The 16,358-nt window shown below is 56.0% G+C and overlaps 1 protein-coding gene across 2 annotated transcripts in view; it reads left to right on the top strand.

Annotated features, from left to right (window-relative positions):
• IGSF21 (immunoglobin superfamily member 21) overlaps positions 1–16,358 on the top strand; it is a 281,725-nt gene that overhangs the window by 222,829 nt on the left and 42,538 nt on the right. For both annotated transcript variants that reach the window (XM_070777976.1, XM_070777967.1), the window contains exon 4: positions 13,086–13,204. In XM_070777976.1, coding sequence (XP_070634077.1) covers positions 13,086–13,204 — 119 coding nt within the window. The remainder of the gene's footprint in view (positions 1–13,085; positions 13,205–16,358) is intronic.

Below are 16,358 nucleotides of genomic sequence, written 5' to 3'. Positions count from 1 at the left end.
AGCCTGGCCGCCAGGATACAAGCCCCAGCTCCGCCATCCTTTGGCTGTGTGACCATCAACAAGGTCTAAACAACAGCCCCGTGCCTCAGTTTCCTCTTCTGTGAGCTGGGCTGATGATACTGGTACCCAGCTCGTGAGGTTGTTGTGAAGGCCGATCTTTACTGATGGGGAAACCCAGGCACGGATGTGAAGTGACTTGTCCCAGATCCCTCGACTACAGCACTTGAAGGCTGGGAGCATCTGACACTCGGGAAGCTCCATTATTATCGTTACTATCACTTTTCTCATTTCAGAGCTTCTGTGAGGGCTGACAGAGGTCAGGTCCATGCGCCTCCCAGGTGCCCTGCACACAGTGGGTGCTCAGTGAACCATCGCCGTGCAAAGATGAGCGAGGCACACGTTCCTGAGCCTCTCCCTGTCCAGTGGCCTGACTCTGCCTCACACACAGTAGGGGCACAGCCGTGTTCACTGAGCACAGTCAGAGTGATCGCTGACGCCAGGAAGGGCCTGGGTCCCTGGGACAGCCACGGTCCACACCGTCCCCCTCCTGCTGAAGGCAGGCTTGTTTCCAACGGGCTCGGTGTCTTCCTGATGCCAGCTCTCACCCACTGCCAGGTACAGAGGCAAAGACAGATTCTGGTTAAAAAGCAAAGTGCCCCTGGGGCTAGAAGGCAGGCAGCCAGCACGGCCCCCTGGCCTCAGCCCTTCCGCCTGGCTTCCAGTTGCCTCATCACCCAGCTTCCCTGGTCCGAGCTCCCTCTGGCCCGTCTCTGGCTTCTAGTTCCCTACCGCCCAGCATCCTTCTCCACAGGGCATACGCCCCACGCCGAGTGCTTGCGGGGCCTGGGGTGGCAGCGTGGGGTGGAGACGAGGGGGAAGGACTGTCCTGAACCCTCGGGCCCTCCCGCCCTTGCCCGCCTCCCAGCCCAGACCCTGTGTTGAGTGGGCTGACCATGAGGGCCTAAATGGATCAATCAGGATGTGGAGGAGAGAGTGGTTTCCATGGCAGCGGCAAGAGGCTAGAGAAGAGAGGCCAGGAGCAGAAGGGGAGGGGAGAGAGCGGGAGGGGTCAGCACGGGAGGAGCGGGGAGGGGGACGCCGCAGGCCAGAGGGGCAGGAATGGGGTCAGCAGAGAGACGGGGAGCTGGGGCTGGGGTTCGGGGCCGAAGCTCAGGGCAGCAGCTGAGCAGGGTGGGAAGGGCCAGGATGGACGGCACGTTGACCCCCACCTTCCATCAACCGGGCGTCAACAAGGCCAGAGCAGCAGGGACCAGTGATTCTAAGTGTCATCATCCTGCATCCCGGTTACTAATTCCTGGGCATCCCAGGCTAGGATCCCTCCATCTAGAAGTTTCCTTGGGAATTCACCTTTGGAAGATTCAATTTGGTTTCCCACGGGCTTTTTCCCACCCTGGAAACAGGTCAGTTCCCATTGGCCTACTGAGAAATGCCAGCTGCCCTCTCTGGAGCACCCCTCTGGGCAGGAATGAGGGAGCTTCCAGAGTGATCTTGTTCCAGCCTCAGAACAAAAGGCTCGCTATGGCGGTGATGCAGAAGCCAAGGACCTGCGAGGCAGGCAGGGGACCGGCCTGAGGACACGCAGCCCGCGGGGGACGAGCTGTGTTTGGATAAGCATCCCGCCGCCCCTGCACCTTCCTGTCCAGCGCACAGGGTCCCTTCTGGGTGAAATGCTAGAACCGAGCAGGGTGTGGCTCAGGGGTGAGCCAGCGGGAGGCAAGCCGAGTCCCTGGGAAAGTCAGCAGAGGGGCAGGGTGGGGTCTCGCGGGTCCTCACCCTCAGCATAGCGAGGGGCTGTCCCTCTGCAGCACTTGGACCCTAATTAATGCTCACAGGAAGGAATTGCTCATCCACAAATCTGGGCCAGGAGCAGGGCCCAAGGTGGGTCTGAGGTCCCTGGATGGGTGGAGGGTGGAGACCAAGGCAGGAAGGGTTGGGAAGGGCGCTTGCCTGTTCTGGAACTTCTCCCCTGGCCCCTCCTCTATCCTCCCTCTCCAACCGCTGGGCCTGCGTTTGATCAGAAGCCACAGAGAGTTTCATCCCCACTGAGAGGTTTTATGACGGAAACCATTTTCAGGTTGGAAAGAGGGATGGAAACCGCGCTAATGGCTTTTTAAAGGTTTGGGGGGAGGGGGAGAGTTTAGGCAGTTTCTGGAAAGAAGGAGAAAACACACAAAGAAAAAGGGAATAAAGCTCTCAGCGCTGAGGGAGGGGCTTCTGGGGTTTCCTGCCCAGAGGTCCCTCTCCCTCCTCTCCCCCGGTCCCCCTGTTCACCTCTGCCTGGGGCTGCTCAGGTGTCCCCAGGTGAGCCCACCGCTTTCAGACTGGCCAGACCCTCGACTGGCTCCTCGACCCGAGCGGCAGTCTGGAAGCCAGGTCCCCAGCTGTGGGCTTGCAGCCCCTTCGAGCAGTTCTGACGCGTCCTTCTCCGACCTGGCTCAGGGGTGAAGTTGGGCCCACACTCTCCAGCTCTGCGTTGTAGAATAGCACCAGAGTTTTCCGTCTCTCTGAGACCCTGACTCACAGAGCCTCCAGCTTGTGGTGATCACAGCAGTAGTTCAGTGAAAACCCATTCTGTTCCCCCACCCCCACCCTGTGGGGGCTCCGTGAGCCCATCACCGACCTCAGACAGCCCTCAGGGGCCGTCTGGGTCTGTTTCCCAGGGCCCTGTCTGGGTCAGCTGGCACCGGGCGCCCACCCTCTCCAGCCGCAACCTGCTGCTCGCTGCTCTCTGGACCGAGTCAAGCCACTCTCTGCAGTGAGCTCATTTGTTACAAGGAAGGTGGCCGACATCCTGATTCCCTGAAGCTGAAGGGTTCCTGGAACACGGGATCTTCAGTGCTAAAACTGAAAAGTCTTAGACAAACCAGAACCTGCTAGCTGGTTAAGACCGAGGCTGGGAACTTCCATACGGTCCAGGGGCTGAGACTCCGTGCTCCCAACGCAGAGGGCCCAGGTTCAACCCCTGGTCAGGGAACGAGCTCCCATGAGCCACAACTAAAGATCCCATGTGCTGCTGTGAAGACAGAGGATCCCGTGTGCTTCATCTAAGACCCAGGGCAGCCAAATATATTAACATTTAAAAAATAGACCAGGCTGGACCAGGAGATCTGGTACTAAGGAGGAAAACTCCCAGGCTCATCCACGTTCAACCTGTCCCCATAGGACAGATCCATTCACTGGGGGGAAAGCTCTGTCCTCCACCAGCCTCTCTGCCTGGCACACTCCCCATGGCTGCACACCCGTCCTGGGGAATGTCTCCCCAGTCTGCTCCTGGAAAGGGCTTACCGGAGGAGAAGATCCAGGATTTGGTCCAAAGGAGGAGAAGGAATGTTTCTGACTCCTCGGGTCACAGGCAGCTTCCCCAAGAGTGCAGTAACCAAGGGAGACTCAGGTCTTAACATTTTGGGTGACTTTAGCCAAGTTCACGCCAAATGGGATGAGACCCTTTGCCCTGGACCCAAATCTAGGCTCTGGGTCCCACCTTCTCGGCTGACCTTGAGGGTAGACTCACCTCCAGGAGGCAGACTGAGATTCAGCGTCAGGTCAGTGTAAAATGAGAGTGTTGGAGGCCATCTGGCCAGCTTCGTGGCAGCCTCTGGTGGTTTCAAGGACCCGTGCAGAGCTGCAAAATCCATCCATCTCAAGCAGATTCCATTCAACCATACCGTCGGTGCCTTCCAGGCTCCAGGTTCTGTCGGTTTGGTGGAGCCAATGAAGGGGGCCTCCCCAGTGTGTCTAGTGGGAGAGGGCAAGTTTAAACAGATGGATGGATGCAAGGCAGAGGGAGGAGGGCTGAGGACCTGAGACCTACCTGGAGCTCTTTAGAAACTCCTAAGGCCCGGCCCAGAAACCTACTCGAATCTTCATTTGAACCATATCCCCAGGGGATTCTCCAGCACATTCAGATTGGAGCCCAGTACCCCAGGACCTTCTCAGGGTCTCCTGTAGAGGATCCCATCCCAAGATAAGACCTAGATGTAGATACACCCTTTCTTTCCTGTCCACAGCTGCTTTCTCAGACCTGCCAGTTGCAACAAATGCTACCCCCAGCAGCCAGTCCGTTTCTGACTGCGTGGGGAGGTGTGTGTGTGTGTGTGGTGGGGTGGTGATTGCAGCCATCCAAGCCTCATGGAGGGAAAGTTAGACGTGATGAGGGCCGCTGGGTGGTGGGGCTGGGGAAGCAGCTGGGGCCGGCACAGCAGGTACATCCTGGGGCCACTGGACCGAACCAACAGATCTGGGCTGTCCGTAGGCTCCCACCCAGGCTCCGTAAACTGCACAGGTGTGCGGGAGGGTCACGTGCCTCGACCCGCACCCCACCCTTTATCGGAGAGCGGTGTCTCGTTAGCAAACAGCCCAGCAGCACCCAAGGCTGCCAGGCCTCGTGGCCGATTCTATTAGCTCTGCCTCGGAGCCCTGCAGAGACGAACGGCATGCTGCAATTGTGCCTCTAGGGTCACAGGGCCGTGACATTTAAACCTGGGGAGGAAGCAGGTGTTGGAAGGAGGGAGAGGCAAGGTCTGGGCCTCGGGGAGTGTGCAGCCAATCGGGAAGCATGGCAGGCTCAGGAACAGTAAAACTTCATTCCTTTCTACTTGAGATCTTTCCAGCAAGCATCATGGACAGCTGGGCAGGCACCCGGCTAATAGCATTGCGGGGGGTGTGTTTAACCTACTTGTGAGAACGAACTATTTCCAGGCTCCTTAGAAGCTCCGTTTCTATGCAAACAATGGTTATACAAATGAAAGGCTCTCTCATCTCTTCATTAAAGCAGAGCCTCAAAGGGCCAATCGCTACCTGAATCTTTTCCATTAGCCTGGAACGAGGTACCGTCTACATAAACGAAAACCCCTGCGTGACAGAATGCTTTTGAAACAGGGTAGACTATCAAAGTTCGGTTCTTACAAGTCTTCTTATTTCGGTGCTGAATTTTGGCAAGAGATGTGAGGCCACATGCCCCTTTCTTCCCTCCACCCCACCCTCCCTTCCTCCTCTCTGGGTTCAGGGCCTGATCAAGGAGGGTCCCACGGTCAGACTGGGTTTGGACCCGATCCTCCAGTGGCTAGAAGCCATGGGGAGGTTTTAAATCGAGAGAGCCAGAGCCTCACTGTGATAAGGCCACTCTGGCAGCAGGGAGGGGACTCGGGCAGGGTGATGGCAAGAATGAGGTTGGAAGTGGAGCGGGTCCAGGCGGAGCAGAATCCGCAGGGTGGAGGGAGGGCGCTGACCGCGGGTCACCTGTCCTGCCAGCGCCCGTCCCCTGAAAGAAGACGGGAAGGAAAGGGAAATGTCACCCACATTGTCCTCATAGGGAAGTCCTGCAGCCTCCCCCTCCTTCCCTGGCCTTTTTATCCATGCGGCCACACCATGCCAATAGGACTTGCTATTTTGGCTTAGAGCAGCATCTTAAAAGTAGAAATAAGGTAATGTGCAAGGAGCTGCTTCTAAAGGAAGCACCCCAGGTAGAGTGTGCAGAGCCAGAAGGCCATAAAAAGCCCAGAGGTCCTCATACCACCTCTGTGTGAATGCAGGCAGGCTGTGCCCTCACGTTAAAACGCGCCCAGCGGCGCCTCCCTGGTGAGAGCCTGGGACAGGTCAGAGTGTGCTCTCACAGAGGCCTGTCCATGGAGGCTCACAGCAGCTGTATTTGTTGTGGCCAGAGAGCGGCCCAAGCATGCATCAACAGGTCAGCGGATAGATCGGAGGGGGTGTTCCTGCCACGGAGGCTGCTCAGCCTTAAAAAGGGACAGACTAGTGATAAAGGCAGCATGCAGGAATCTCAATAATGACAAGCAAAAGAGACCCAACAGAAAACAGTGCACGCTCTACGGTTCCATTTATACGAATCCCTGGAGATCGTGAGCCTGGCGCACAGTGGCAGATAGTGGACAGGTGGTCGCCTGGGGTCAGGGGCAGAGCAGGGGCACGAGGAAGCTTTGGGGCGATACGTTTCCTATCTTGACTGTGGCAACGGCTTCAGCGGTGGGTATACATGGCGTGGTGTGCGTGCTCAGTCACTCAGTCGTGTCCAACTCTTTGAGACCCCATGGACTGTAGCCCACCAAACTCCTCTGTCCATGGGATTCTCCAGGCAAGAACACTGCAGTGGGTTGCCATTTCCTTCTCCAGGGGATCTTCCCAACCCAGGGGACCGAACCTGGTCTCCTACACTGCAGGCAGATTCTTGACCATCTGAACCACCAGGGATATTCAATGCTTTATTGTAAGATAGACTTTGTGTTGGATGGTTTTGACCAACGATAGGCTAATGGTAGTGTCCTGAGCACATTTAAGACAAGGCTAAGCTTGAGATCCAGTAGGTTAGGTGTACTAAATGCATTTTTAGCTTGATCTTTCCAACTTTTAATGGGTTGATCAGGATGTGACCTCATTGTAAGTCGAGGAAGATCTCTGTTGCTCTGTCTCCTTCCATGCTATGCACTCCACACTGCAAACACAGAAGATGCTTAAGAGTTTATTTCAAAATTTTAATCCATTAATGGCGTAGGGAAAATCTGACAAGCGCCAGGCTCTTCTCTAAGTGCATATGCATTTCATTAATTTAGGTTTCAGGTCTCAGCAAAAGTCACTTACTGGGTCATCTGATTCACCAACAATACGGGAAGAGTAGCTCTAAATTCTGCAGCCTGCTTCCTCCCAGCCCCGCCCTCTGCCCCCAAGTCCATGATCTCCAGTCTGGGAGAATCTAGAACTCTTCCCAGTGGAGAGACAACGTCAGGAAAGGAAGGATGATCGGAAGTTGTAAAGTCACTGAGTGTGGAGAATGTGACTACAAAGGGCTCTGCAATTAAGGGGCCGCCGCGAGGTGGGAGAAGGGAATTTAGGAAAATAAAAGACCATCCCATTTCTCCCGGCAGGGAGGAAGCAGATGGCTCTTATTACCTGGAAAGGTAATGAGGCTCAGAACAGAAAATACGCTGAAGAGCAGCGGAGGCAAATTCCAGTCTCTAGGAGCTCAAATTAATTTACTGGGGAAGGAAGATCCGAGAAGCAGTGTGGGGTTGGGACTGGAGCATCCAAAGACCTCTCCTGGGTCTTGGCATCCATCAGACTTGGTTCTGGATCACAGCGCCCACCTACTCCCTCTGTGACCTCACAGCCCCTCTTCTCTGGATGCCTGTTTCCTCATCTGTACAATGGAGATAATATTATTGCTATATAATACATACCAGAGCTGGTTTTAGACACTGCATTATAATCGGGTGGTGTCAAGGATCCAAGGAGATATGGTATCACAATGCCGCTCATTGTAAATCTCTGTAAACATCAGCTCCTCCCAAAGGCTACAGTGTCATAAGGCGGGTATTGTAACACTCATTTATGAGCTGGAGAGACCAAAGCTCAAAGAAGCCAAAGAACTTTATCCAACCTCAGGCAGCTAGGCAGGTGCAGAGCCCAGACCAGAACCGAGGTGCCCAGCTCCTGGCCCTGGTAGCTTCTGCCACCCTCATTCATACAGAGGATATTCCCGGAGAACCTACCACGTGGCCAGGCTCACCTCTAAGGAGCTTATCTGCTTCCCTGGGAAGGAAGACAAATGGGTACCAATGTAGCAAGATATGGATAGGGTCGGTGCTCCAGACAGACACAAGCCTGGGGAGGTGGAGAGGGACTCTGTCTGCACTGGGTGTGGGCAGTCAGGGCAGCCTGCCTGGCAGAGGCAGCACCTGAATGTGAAGCCTAAGGGCCACTAGTTACCTAGTGATTCTGGTCCATTGGACTCTCAAGCCACATCAGCTCTGAGTTAAGCCCTTGAATTATCCCACATAATCTTCTCAACTGTCTGACGGAGAGGGGTCATGAATGGGGAAAGCAAGACTCGACTGCCAGGCTTTGAAAGAGGGCTAGGGGCTTGTCATGGGAACAAGAAAGGAAGAGTGGCCCAAGCCAAGGGAATAGGCTAGGCAAAGAATCGCAGATGCAGGAAAACGTCCTGGCATCTCTGTGTGCACCTGCGCAGGCCCCGAGCCCTAAGCTCAGCACGGGGCACAGTGCACAGCAGGTGTGAATACCCGTGCTCAACATGGATTGCCTACGGCCCTGGCCCTGGCCCTACGGGACCCCCAGTAACCAGGCTGTGCCCGGCCTCGCCTGAGCCACAGGGGCTGTGGGGACAGCCAGTGGGGCCCTGGCTGTCTCTGTGCCCAGCTTTTCAAATACAGAGTTACTCGCCCTTCAGAACCACTGTCAGTGTTAGTAAACTCCAGCTGCTAAAGTGTATTACACTGAACTAGCCAGAAACCTTTGCCGTTATTAATGGTTTATTGATTGCAGCCCATGGCTGATGAGAGTAGGTCTCCTCACCCCCCAGGCCCCTCGGGGCCCTGCTATCTGCGGAAGGCCTTCTAGCCGGCATGCAGATCAATGCCACTCAAATCTGGAGAAAAAGGGGGTCTCCCAGCCACTTAATCCACTTTAGAACGATAACAGTGAAGGCACAGGCTCAGATGAGGCGCTGAGAAGAGGCGGATTGGTCCAGATCAAAGCTGAGTGGGAGCTGCTGAATCTGCAGACAGGAACGAGCATCTGCCTTTGTGGGGGGGAGGGGACGGGGGTACGGCATGGTTTGCAGCAGAGAGAGACTCACACCACGGCTTTCTGGAAGGTCTCGCCGTCCACTCATTTTGCAACTCTTGTCTGAGTACCTACCACGATGACAAGCATGGGGCAGGGCCTGGGACACACTGGCAAGCCAGCTAGTCGCAGACTTGGCCTTCATGGATTCTTACTGTGTGTGGTGGGGGAGGAGGATGCCTGTGAGTCACTAATGTAAGCCATTAAGTTACAATGTAGACAAGGACTGCTAAGGAGAAACCTCCAGAGACCTGCTGTAAGAGTTAGCTATTGCTACATAACAAGCAGCCCCAAATCCAGATGGTTTAAAGCACCAGCCATGTACTCTTGCTCAGGAGGCTAAGGGTTGGCCAGCTTTATTGCCGAGTGTGGCCTTGCCTGGACCAACTGAGGAAGTGGGACCTCCCTCCGCTTACTCTCAGCCTCCATCAGAGGCTTGTCCTCAGGACAGAGGCAGAGGATGGACAGAGAGGGGTAGGTGGGGAGGGAGAGACAGAGATCATTCTTTCGAAACTTAAACTTGGAATTTGCACACCATCACTTTCACCACTATTAGCTAAAGCAAGTCATAAGGCCAAGAATGGGGAAATAGATTCCTCTTCTAGGTAGGAGGACTTCCGTGGTGGCTCAGGTCAAGTAAAGAATCTGTTTGCAATGTGGGAGACCTGGGTTCAATCCCTGGGTTGGGAAAATCCCCTGGAGGAGGGCATGACAACCCACTCCAGTATTCTTGCCTGGAGAATCCCATGGACAGAGGAGCCCGGTGGGCTTCAGTGAAGAAGACTCCACTTCTAGGTGGGAAGAGCTATGAAGGCATTTTGCAAGATACAGGGAGGCTGTTAATCCAGGTTATCACAGGAATCAGTCCTCCACGGCCACCTAGTCCAGAGGGCCACTCTCTAAGTAACTGTGTGACTTGGAGGTTGTGGCCAGAGGAAGAAGATGCACCATTGGCGGGAAAACAGACTGTGCAAGCAAAAGTACTAACTCAGAAAAGAAACCTGGCTCGACACACCGTGAGTGTCACCGATAATGGATCCTGCGTGGGCTTTGAAACGGAAAAGAGACATTAGTGGGAAAACTGGTGCAATTTGGGTTGAGTCTGGAGTTGAATAAATAACGATGCATTAATGCTGGTTCTTAGTCTGACAACTGTACTATGATCGTGTAGGAGTTAACAAAGGGGGACACGTGAGGGGTGTTAGGGAACTCTGTTCTCTGGGCAACTTTTCTGTAAATCTAAAATATTCCAAAATCAAAAGTTTGTTTTAAAAAGGAGCTTGGCACCTGGGAGGGATGGAAGCAACACCAGTGGCCCTGGAGGAAGGAGGGCTGAGGCGTGGCGGGAACAACTGTGCTGAGGCTTGCTGGCCCAGATAAGAGTCCTGGTCTTCACCTGAGGGGCAGAAAGAAGCCTTGGGAGGGCTTTAGGTAGGGCACCGCCATGAATCCCATTTGCATTTGAAAAGATCTGGGTTCTACCTGGAGAAGGATCAAGAAGGAGGTTAGCATGGCAGAGAAGCTGGTTAACTGTTCCTCCTGTATTTCAGGTGAGAAAGAGGTTGACTCTGGAGATACAGGGAAGAGGATGCTTTAGGACACGTCTAGGAGGTAGGACCACCTGACCTGCCTCTCGAGAAGCCTGTGTGCAGGTCAGGAAGCAACAGTCAGAACTGGACATGGACCAACACACTGGGTCCAAATAGGAAAAGGAGTACGTCAAGGCTGTGTATTGTCACCCTGCTTATGTAACTTATATGCAGAGTACATCATGAGAAACGCTGGGCTGGAAGAAGCGCAAGCAAGGATCAAGATTGCCAGGAGAAATATCAATAACCTCAGATATGCAGATGACACCACCCTTATGGCAGAAAGTGAAGAGGAACTCAAAAGCCTCTTGATGAAAGTGAAAGAGGAGAGTGAAAAAATTGGCTTAAAGCTCAACATTCAGAAAACTAAGATCGTGGCATCTGGTCCCATCACTTCATGGGAAATAGATGGGGAAACAGTGGAAACAGTGTCAGACTTTAATTTTCTAGGCTCCAAAATCACTGCAGATGGTGATTGCAGCCATGAAATTAAAAGACGCTTACTCCTTGGAAGGAAAGTTATGAGCAACCTAGATAGCATATTAAAAAGCAGAGACATTACTTTGCCAACAAAGGTCCGTCTAGTTAAGGCTATGGTTTTTCCTGTGGTCATGTATGGATGTGAGAGTTGGACTGTGAAGAAAGCTGAGCACCGAAGAATTGATGCTTTTGAACTGTGGTGTTGGAGAAGACTCTTGAGAGTCCGTTGGACTGCAAGGAGATCCAACCAGTCCATTCTGAAGGAGATCAGCCCTGGGATTTCTTTGGAAGGAATGATGCTAAAGCTGAAACTCCAGTACTTTGGCCACCTCATGCAAAGAGTTGACTCATTGGAAAAGACTCTGATGCTGGGAGGGATTGAGGGGCAGGAGGAGAAGGGGACGACAGAGGATGAGATGGCTGGATGGCATCACTGACTCGATGGACGTGAGTCTGAGTGAACTCCGGGAGTTGGTGATGGACAGGGAGGCCTGGTGTGCTGCGATTCATGGGGTGGTAAAGAGTCGGACACGACTGAGCGACTGAACTGAACGGAACTGAAGAGGTAGAACATTCAGGACTTGGTCGCTGACGGTGTTTAGGGGAGCAGAGAAACAGGAGATACCAAGGATGGCACCTGGAGTATCACTTGGATCCCTGGTGGAAGGCAGGACCGCTCACAGAGCTAGGGGACTCGGCAGAAGGAGCATCCAAGGATGTAGAAATAGTCCCAGGCAAGCAGCTGCCCAGGCAGACGTCCCCAGCGTGGTCGGCTTTACGACCTGCGTGTGTCACCTGAACACGAGCGCCGTGGCTGCCCAAACACGCCGCCCGTGTCCCTGCCTCAGCAATGCGCCTGCTGCACAGCCCACCTATGGGCCGTTGCCCGTGCGCTTCCACCCATGTGTCAGCCGGGTCCTTATTATTTTCTTACACCGCTTGGGTAGCTGCCAGCTCCAGGTGCCCCGAAGCCTGCGTCTTCACAGAGATGTCACCTGCGCAGCGTCACCTACGCCTCAAGTGGCCTCTGCAACAGGCACTGTAAGCGTCACCTGAACACACCACTCTGGGGGTCTGCCACTGCCAGCGCTGCCCGGCAGAGAGGCACTTCATTTTTTTCCAGGCTAGCTGAGTTACCAACAAAGAAAACAGTTCCCGGAGGAAAACAGTCCCCCGCTGTTTCTGCTGTCACCATGCTCTTTTCCTTCGAGACGGGAGACAGCATCTTCCCCACCAAGCTTCCCTGATGAAAAGCTCCCCATCCTTGAAGTCCTTTTGTGACAAGTCGGTAGACCAGGTTTCAGCCTCCGTGTATTCTGTGGAAATGAAGATGTTTGCTTATGCTAACGTGAGCTGGGCGGTGAGCAGCAAGGAGCCATGGTTAGATGGGTTGGCTTCCTTCGTGAGACCCCTGGATGGGGAGAGGCTGGGAGCCCAGGGGTGTGTGTGTGTGTGCGTGTGTGTGGGGCGGGGCACGGAGGTGTGGGTGGGGGACCGTGAGTCACAGGCCAAGGGGCTGGAAGACAAAGGTGGGGGTGGGGACAGCTGAAGAGAGAGGGGAAAGGCGTGGCCTCGGAAGCAGCAGGTGTAAGAGAGGCTGGCTGACCGAGAGCGACCTGAGCTGGCGCGGGGCTGGGTGTGAAGGCGGACTGAAGGACACGCCTTGGCACCAGCAGGGCTGGGACAGGCGTGCGGGCCTCGGAGCCTCCGCCCGCCCTTAGCCACCACCCTCTCACCCCGCCAGGCCTCTGGTAGGACCGCAGGGCCAGAGTCACGGGTAGGGCCCTGTGCTTGGCACTTCCTGGGGTTCCCTGAGCATCAGCTTCTTCTTGGAGCTTTCTGCGGCTGCGTGAGAACCCCCAAGACGTGAGCGCAGAGACCTTCCTTCTGTCGTGGCCAGAACAGGCCCCTTGTTGGGTGCTCCATGAGGCCCAGAGAAGGCCGGAACTCGCTCCAGGACGCACGGGTTTCCCCGTCGCAGCTGCATGGCCTCTGAGCTCCAGGTCAAAGCTCCTCCCCTTCCGAGTGTCCAGATCTCACTTGCCAGAAGCCCCCTCTCCCAGACAGGCATCACAGCATCCAGGAACCACAGGCAGTAGCCCCTCGACCATCTCAATGCGGTGTTCCTGCTTCCAGAGGTCTTGAGATCACATCGTCACATGTAATCTTCACTGCAGGCCACCCCTTCACCCTCCGGAGCCTAGGGCACAGGGCCTGGGTGCCATCGATGTTCTGTGAAGTCGCTCCCGCTCCCAGCAGGGTGCAGGTGTGCGCTGGTGGGTCCAGGAGCGTTGCTGAGAGAACGCTGGACGGTGGGGCTTTGGGGGTTGGTCTTCTCGGTGCTGTGACTTCCGGCCCCGGACGACGGGTCTCCATTCTGCTCCTCTGTGCCACCCACAGGCTGCCCGAGGTCCGCGTCTCCGACAACGGCCCCTACGAGTGCCACGTGGGCATCTACGACCGCGCCACCAGGGAGAAGGTGGTCCTGGCGTCAGGCAACATCTTCCTGAACGTCATGGGTGAGTGCGGGGCTGTGGGCCCTGGTGTCGCCGCGTGTGTGCACGTGTGCCTGAGTGCGTGTGTGTACACAGGCACGTGGAGGGGCTGGCCCGGGAACCTCCTGCCCAGATGCCCACTGTACTGGCAGGAGACCCTCTTCTCGCCTCGGCTTGCCCTTGAGGGCCCGAGGCCGGCCGTGCCCAGGCGTGACCTGTAGCCTCCCAGGAACCTCTTCTCCTTCCAGCACTGACACCCGGGCCTTAGGGAGGCGGGGCTCAGCCTCATCCCTGGAGCCCCGTGGACTCGCAATTTGGCGGGCGAGAATTTTACCAGGAGACCACCCATGTACCCGGACTCGGTGCTTTGAAGAGGCTCTGATACATTGATTAGGATGAAAGAGGACCCGAAAGGGCTCTGGGACTTCCCGGGGGGCAGCAGCCTGCAGCGGCTTCTGGGCCTCAGTTTCCCCTTCTGTAAGATGGGAGTGAGATGCAGGCCAAGTGGGACATCATGGACCTCCCAGCTCCAGGCTCTGCGACCTGCTGAGGTCACAGGGAGGAGATGCTGAGCTGTGTGGACCCTTTTCCAGGTGGAAGCCAGGAGCCATGTTCCTGGAAACCCTGTGGGCAAAGTGCAATGGGGGGTGGACCCTCCCCAGCGGGGTGAGACTCCGGGAGCCTCCGGGGGGCACGGGAGGGGGTTGAGACAGCACCTCAGCGAGGCTGCACACGCACTGCAGAGAGAATGTCCCCTCTGTGTGCTTCCCGAGGCCTTTCCCAGAGCACAGACACGTTGGCGGGCAGGTTAGAGAGCGTGCTAGACTGGACGTCGGCGTTCCTGGGTCTCCACCCTGCGTCTGTGCCTCCATCTCTCCATCTGTAAAATGTGGACAAGCATACCAGCGCCTGTCTCTGGTGGGTGTGGCCCCATACCCCGCCTCAGTTTCCCAGCTTGTAAAACACAGCCTTCTCCCAAGTGGTCTCAGAAGCCCCTGCCGGCACTGGCGGTCTCGCCAGACGCACTCCTGAGTTCTGGGTCAGCCCTGCGGCCAGGATTCTAGGCATGTGGTCTTGACTCCAGACTGTGTGTTCCCTGCTTTCCTCATCCAATGACATATATCAGGGAAACAAGGCTTGCTGTACTCGGGCCAGCAGTGAAAGCACAGAGGCCCCGTGGAAAGTGACTGCTTCTGGGAAAATGGAAAACCTCCAAAGGCCTGACCTCCAGAGGGACGCCGAACCCCGCAGAGTGGCAGACTGTGTATTCTGGCTTCCGGGGGTCGGGCCGTGCTGGGAGGGGCTACACCAGGGAAATCTCCCCTTTTGCAGTCACCCACCCACGGAACAGCTCCTGTGTACTTCAATAAGAAATGTTCTCAGCGTCTGGCCCCGAGCAGGTCACATCAAGGAAGCCAGTGAGGAATGAAACTCTGTCTGATCGAGGGGCTCCCAGTCTGACGAGGGCCATAGGTCACATCAAGGAAGCCAGTGAGGAATGAAACTCTGTCCGATCGAGGGGCTCCCAGTCTGACGAGGGCCATATTCTCAATTGTTTACGCATCAGATATTTGTTGGGAACCTACTATGTGCCAGGCAGTGGCCACACGCTTTCGGCAGGAAGCATCTTTGTCCTTGGGGAATGTGAATCTGTGCGTGCTGTGGTTTAGTCGCTAAGTCGCTGCATCAGGCAAGTCTAAAACATGAGCGTAGACAGGTAAGTGAGATGACTGTGGGCTCACTCTCAGTCGCTCAGTGTCTGACCCTTTAAACCCCCCTGGACTGTAGCCACCAGGCCCCTCCGTCCGTGGGATTTCCCAGGCTAGAATACCAGAGTGGGTTCTCATCTCCTTCTCCTGAGGAGCTCCCCGACCCAGGGATCAAACGTGCGTCTCCTGCACTGCGGGCGTGTTCTTTACCACTGAGCCACTGGGGCCACTTACGAGACGACTGTCGATAGTGATGAACATTGAGAAGAAAATCACGCAGGGTTATGGGGTCAAGAGTCACTAAAAGTGGAGTGGTGGCTGGTTTAGAAAGGGGGCTCCTGGAGGCCATGCACTTAAGTGCTTTCCAGACCTCCCAGTCAACCCGAGGGGAGGGACTCGTTACCCCTATCTCGCAGACACAGATATGGATAGGCACGAGAGAGCTAGCAACTTGCTTGAAGGCACACAGCGAGGATCACGAAGCCCTCCTGTGACATCAGGCCACTTCGTGCTGGGGTCGGAACCCAGGCCTCTTGACTCCCAGGCCAGCTGGGTTGCACAGATGGAGGCAGCGTAGGTGGTCCGGGTGTGGCCGTGTAGACGGTCCGGGTGTGGCCGTGTAGACAGTCCAGCCGAGACAGTGTAGACAGATGGAGGCAATGTAGACAGTCCAGCTGAGGCAGCGAGACAGATGGAGGCAGTGTAGACAGTCCAGCTGAGGCGGTGTAGACAGTCTGGCTGAGGCGGTGAGACAGATGGAGGCAGGGTAGATGGTCCAGCTGAGACAGTGTAGACAGATGGAGGCAGTGTAGACAGATGGAGGCAGTGTAGATGGTTCAACTGAGGCAGTGTAGAAGGTCCAGGAGGCACATGGTCTCACCAGCTCACCGAAGGATCCTGAGCCGGTTCCTGCCCCCCTGGGCCTGGTGCCCTTCTTCGCACAGTGAGGAAGTGGAAGGAGGTAGCCCTACGCCTCCCCCGCCAGCTCCCACGGAGGCAGAGGTCTCAGGGCCCAGCCCGGGGTGCCCAGCTGGCCCGGCGGTGTGCTCCCAGCAGGCTCTGGGGGCAGAGGCTCTGAGCCTCTGGGCCTCTCCCAGGGCGGGTGGCGGTCAAAGCAGGGATGGGCAGACAGCTCGTGAGACCCCAGTTACCGAGCAGGAGGCTGAGCTACCAGGAGGGACCAGAGAGGGGCAGGCAAGAGATGCCACCCTCCCCACCCCAGTGCCCCAGAAAGGCTCTGACCCCTGGACATTCAGGGCATCCCAGGTGGGGCTGCCCTAGAATAGCCGCCTCCCCCATCTCGGTCCATCCTCTGACTGTCCTGCTCAGAGACCACCGTGCTTGTCACCAGTCTCTCCAGCCCTGTTACCCCTGATGGGTCAGGCTCGCCGGTGCTCACTGTGCCCACAGGCCTGGATACCCTGTCCCACCCTGGCACGTGCCCGATGGTGGGTGACCCTCCTGCTTCA

Source organism: Bos indicus, chromosome 2, assembly GCF_029378745.1.
Source record: "Bos indicus isolate NIAB-ARS_2022 breed Sahiwal x Tharparkar chromosome 2, NIAB-ARS_B.indTharparkar_mat_pri_1.0, whole genome shotgun sequence".
NCBI classification, from domain to species: Eukaryota; Metazoa; Chordata; class Mammalia; order Artiodactyla; family Bovidae; genus Bos; species Bos indicus.
This window is presented reverse-complemented; position numbering and strand designations above follow the sequence as displayed.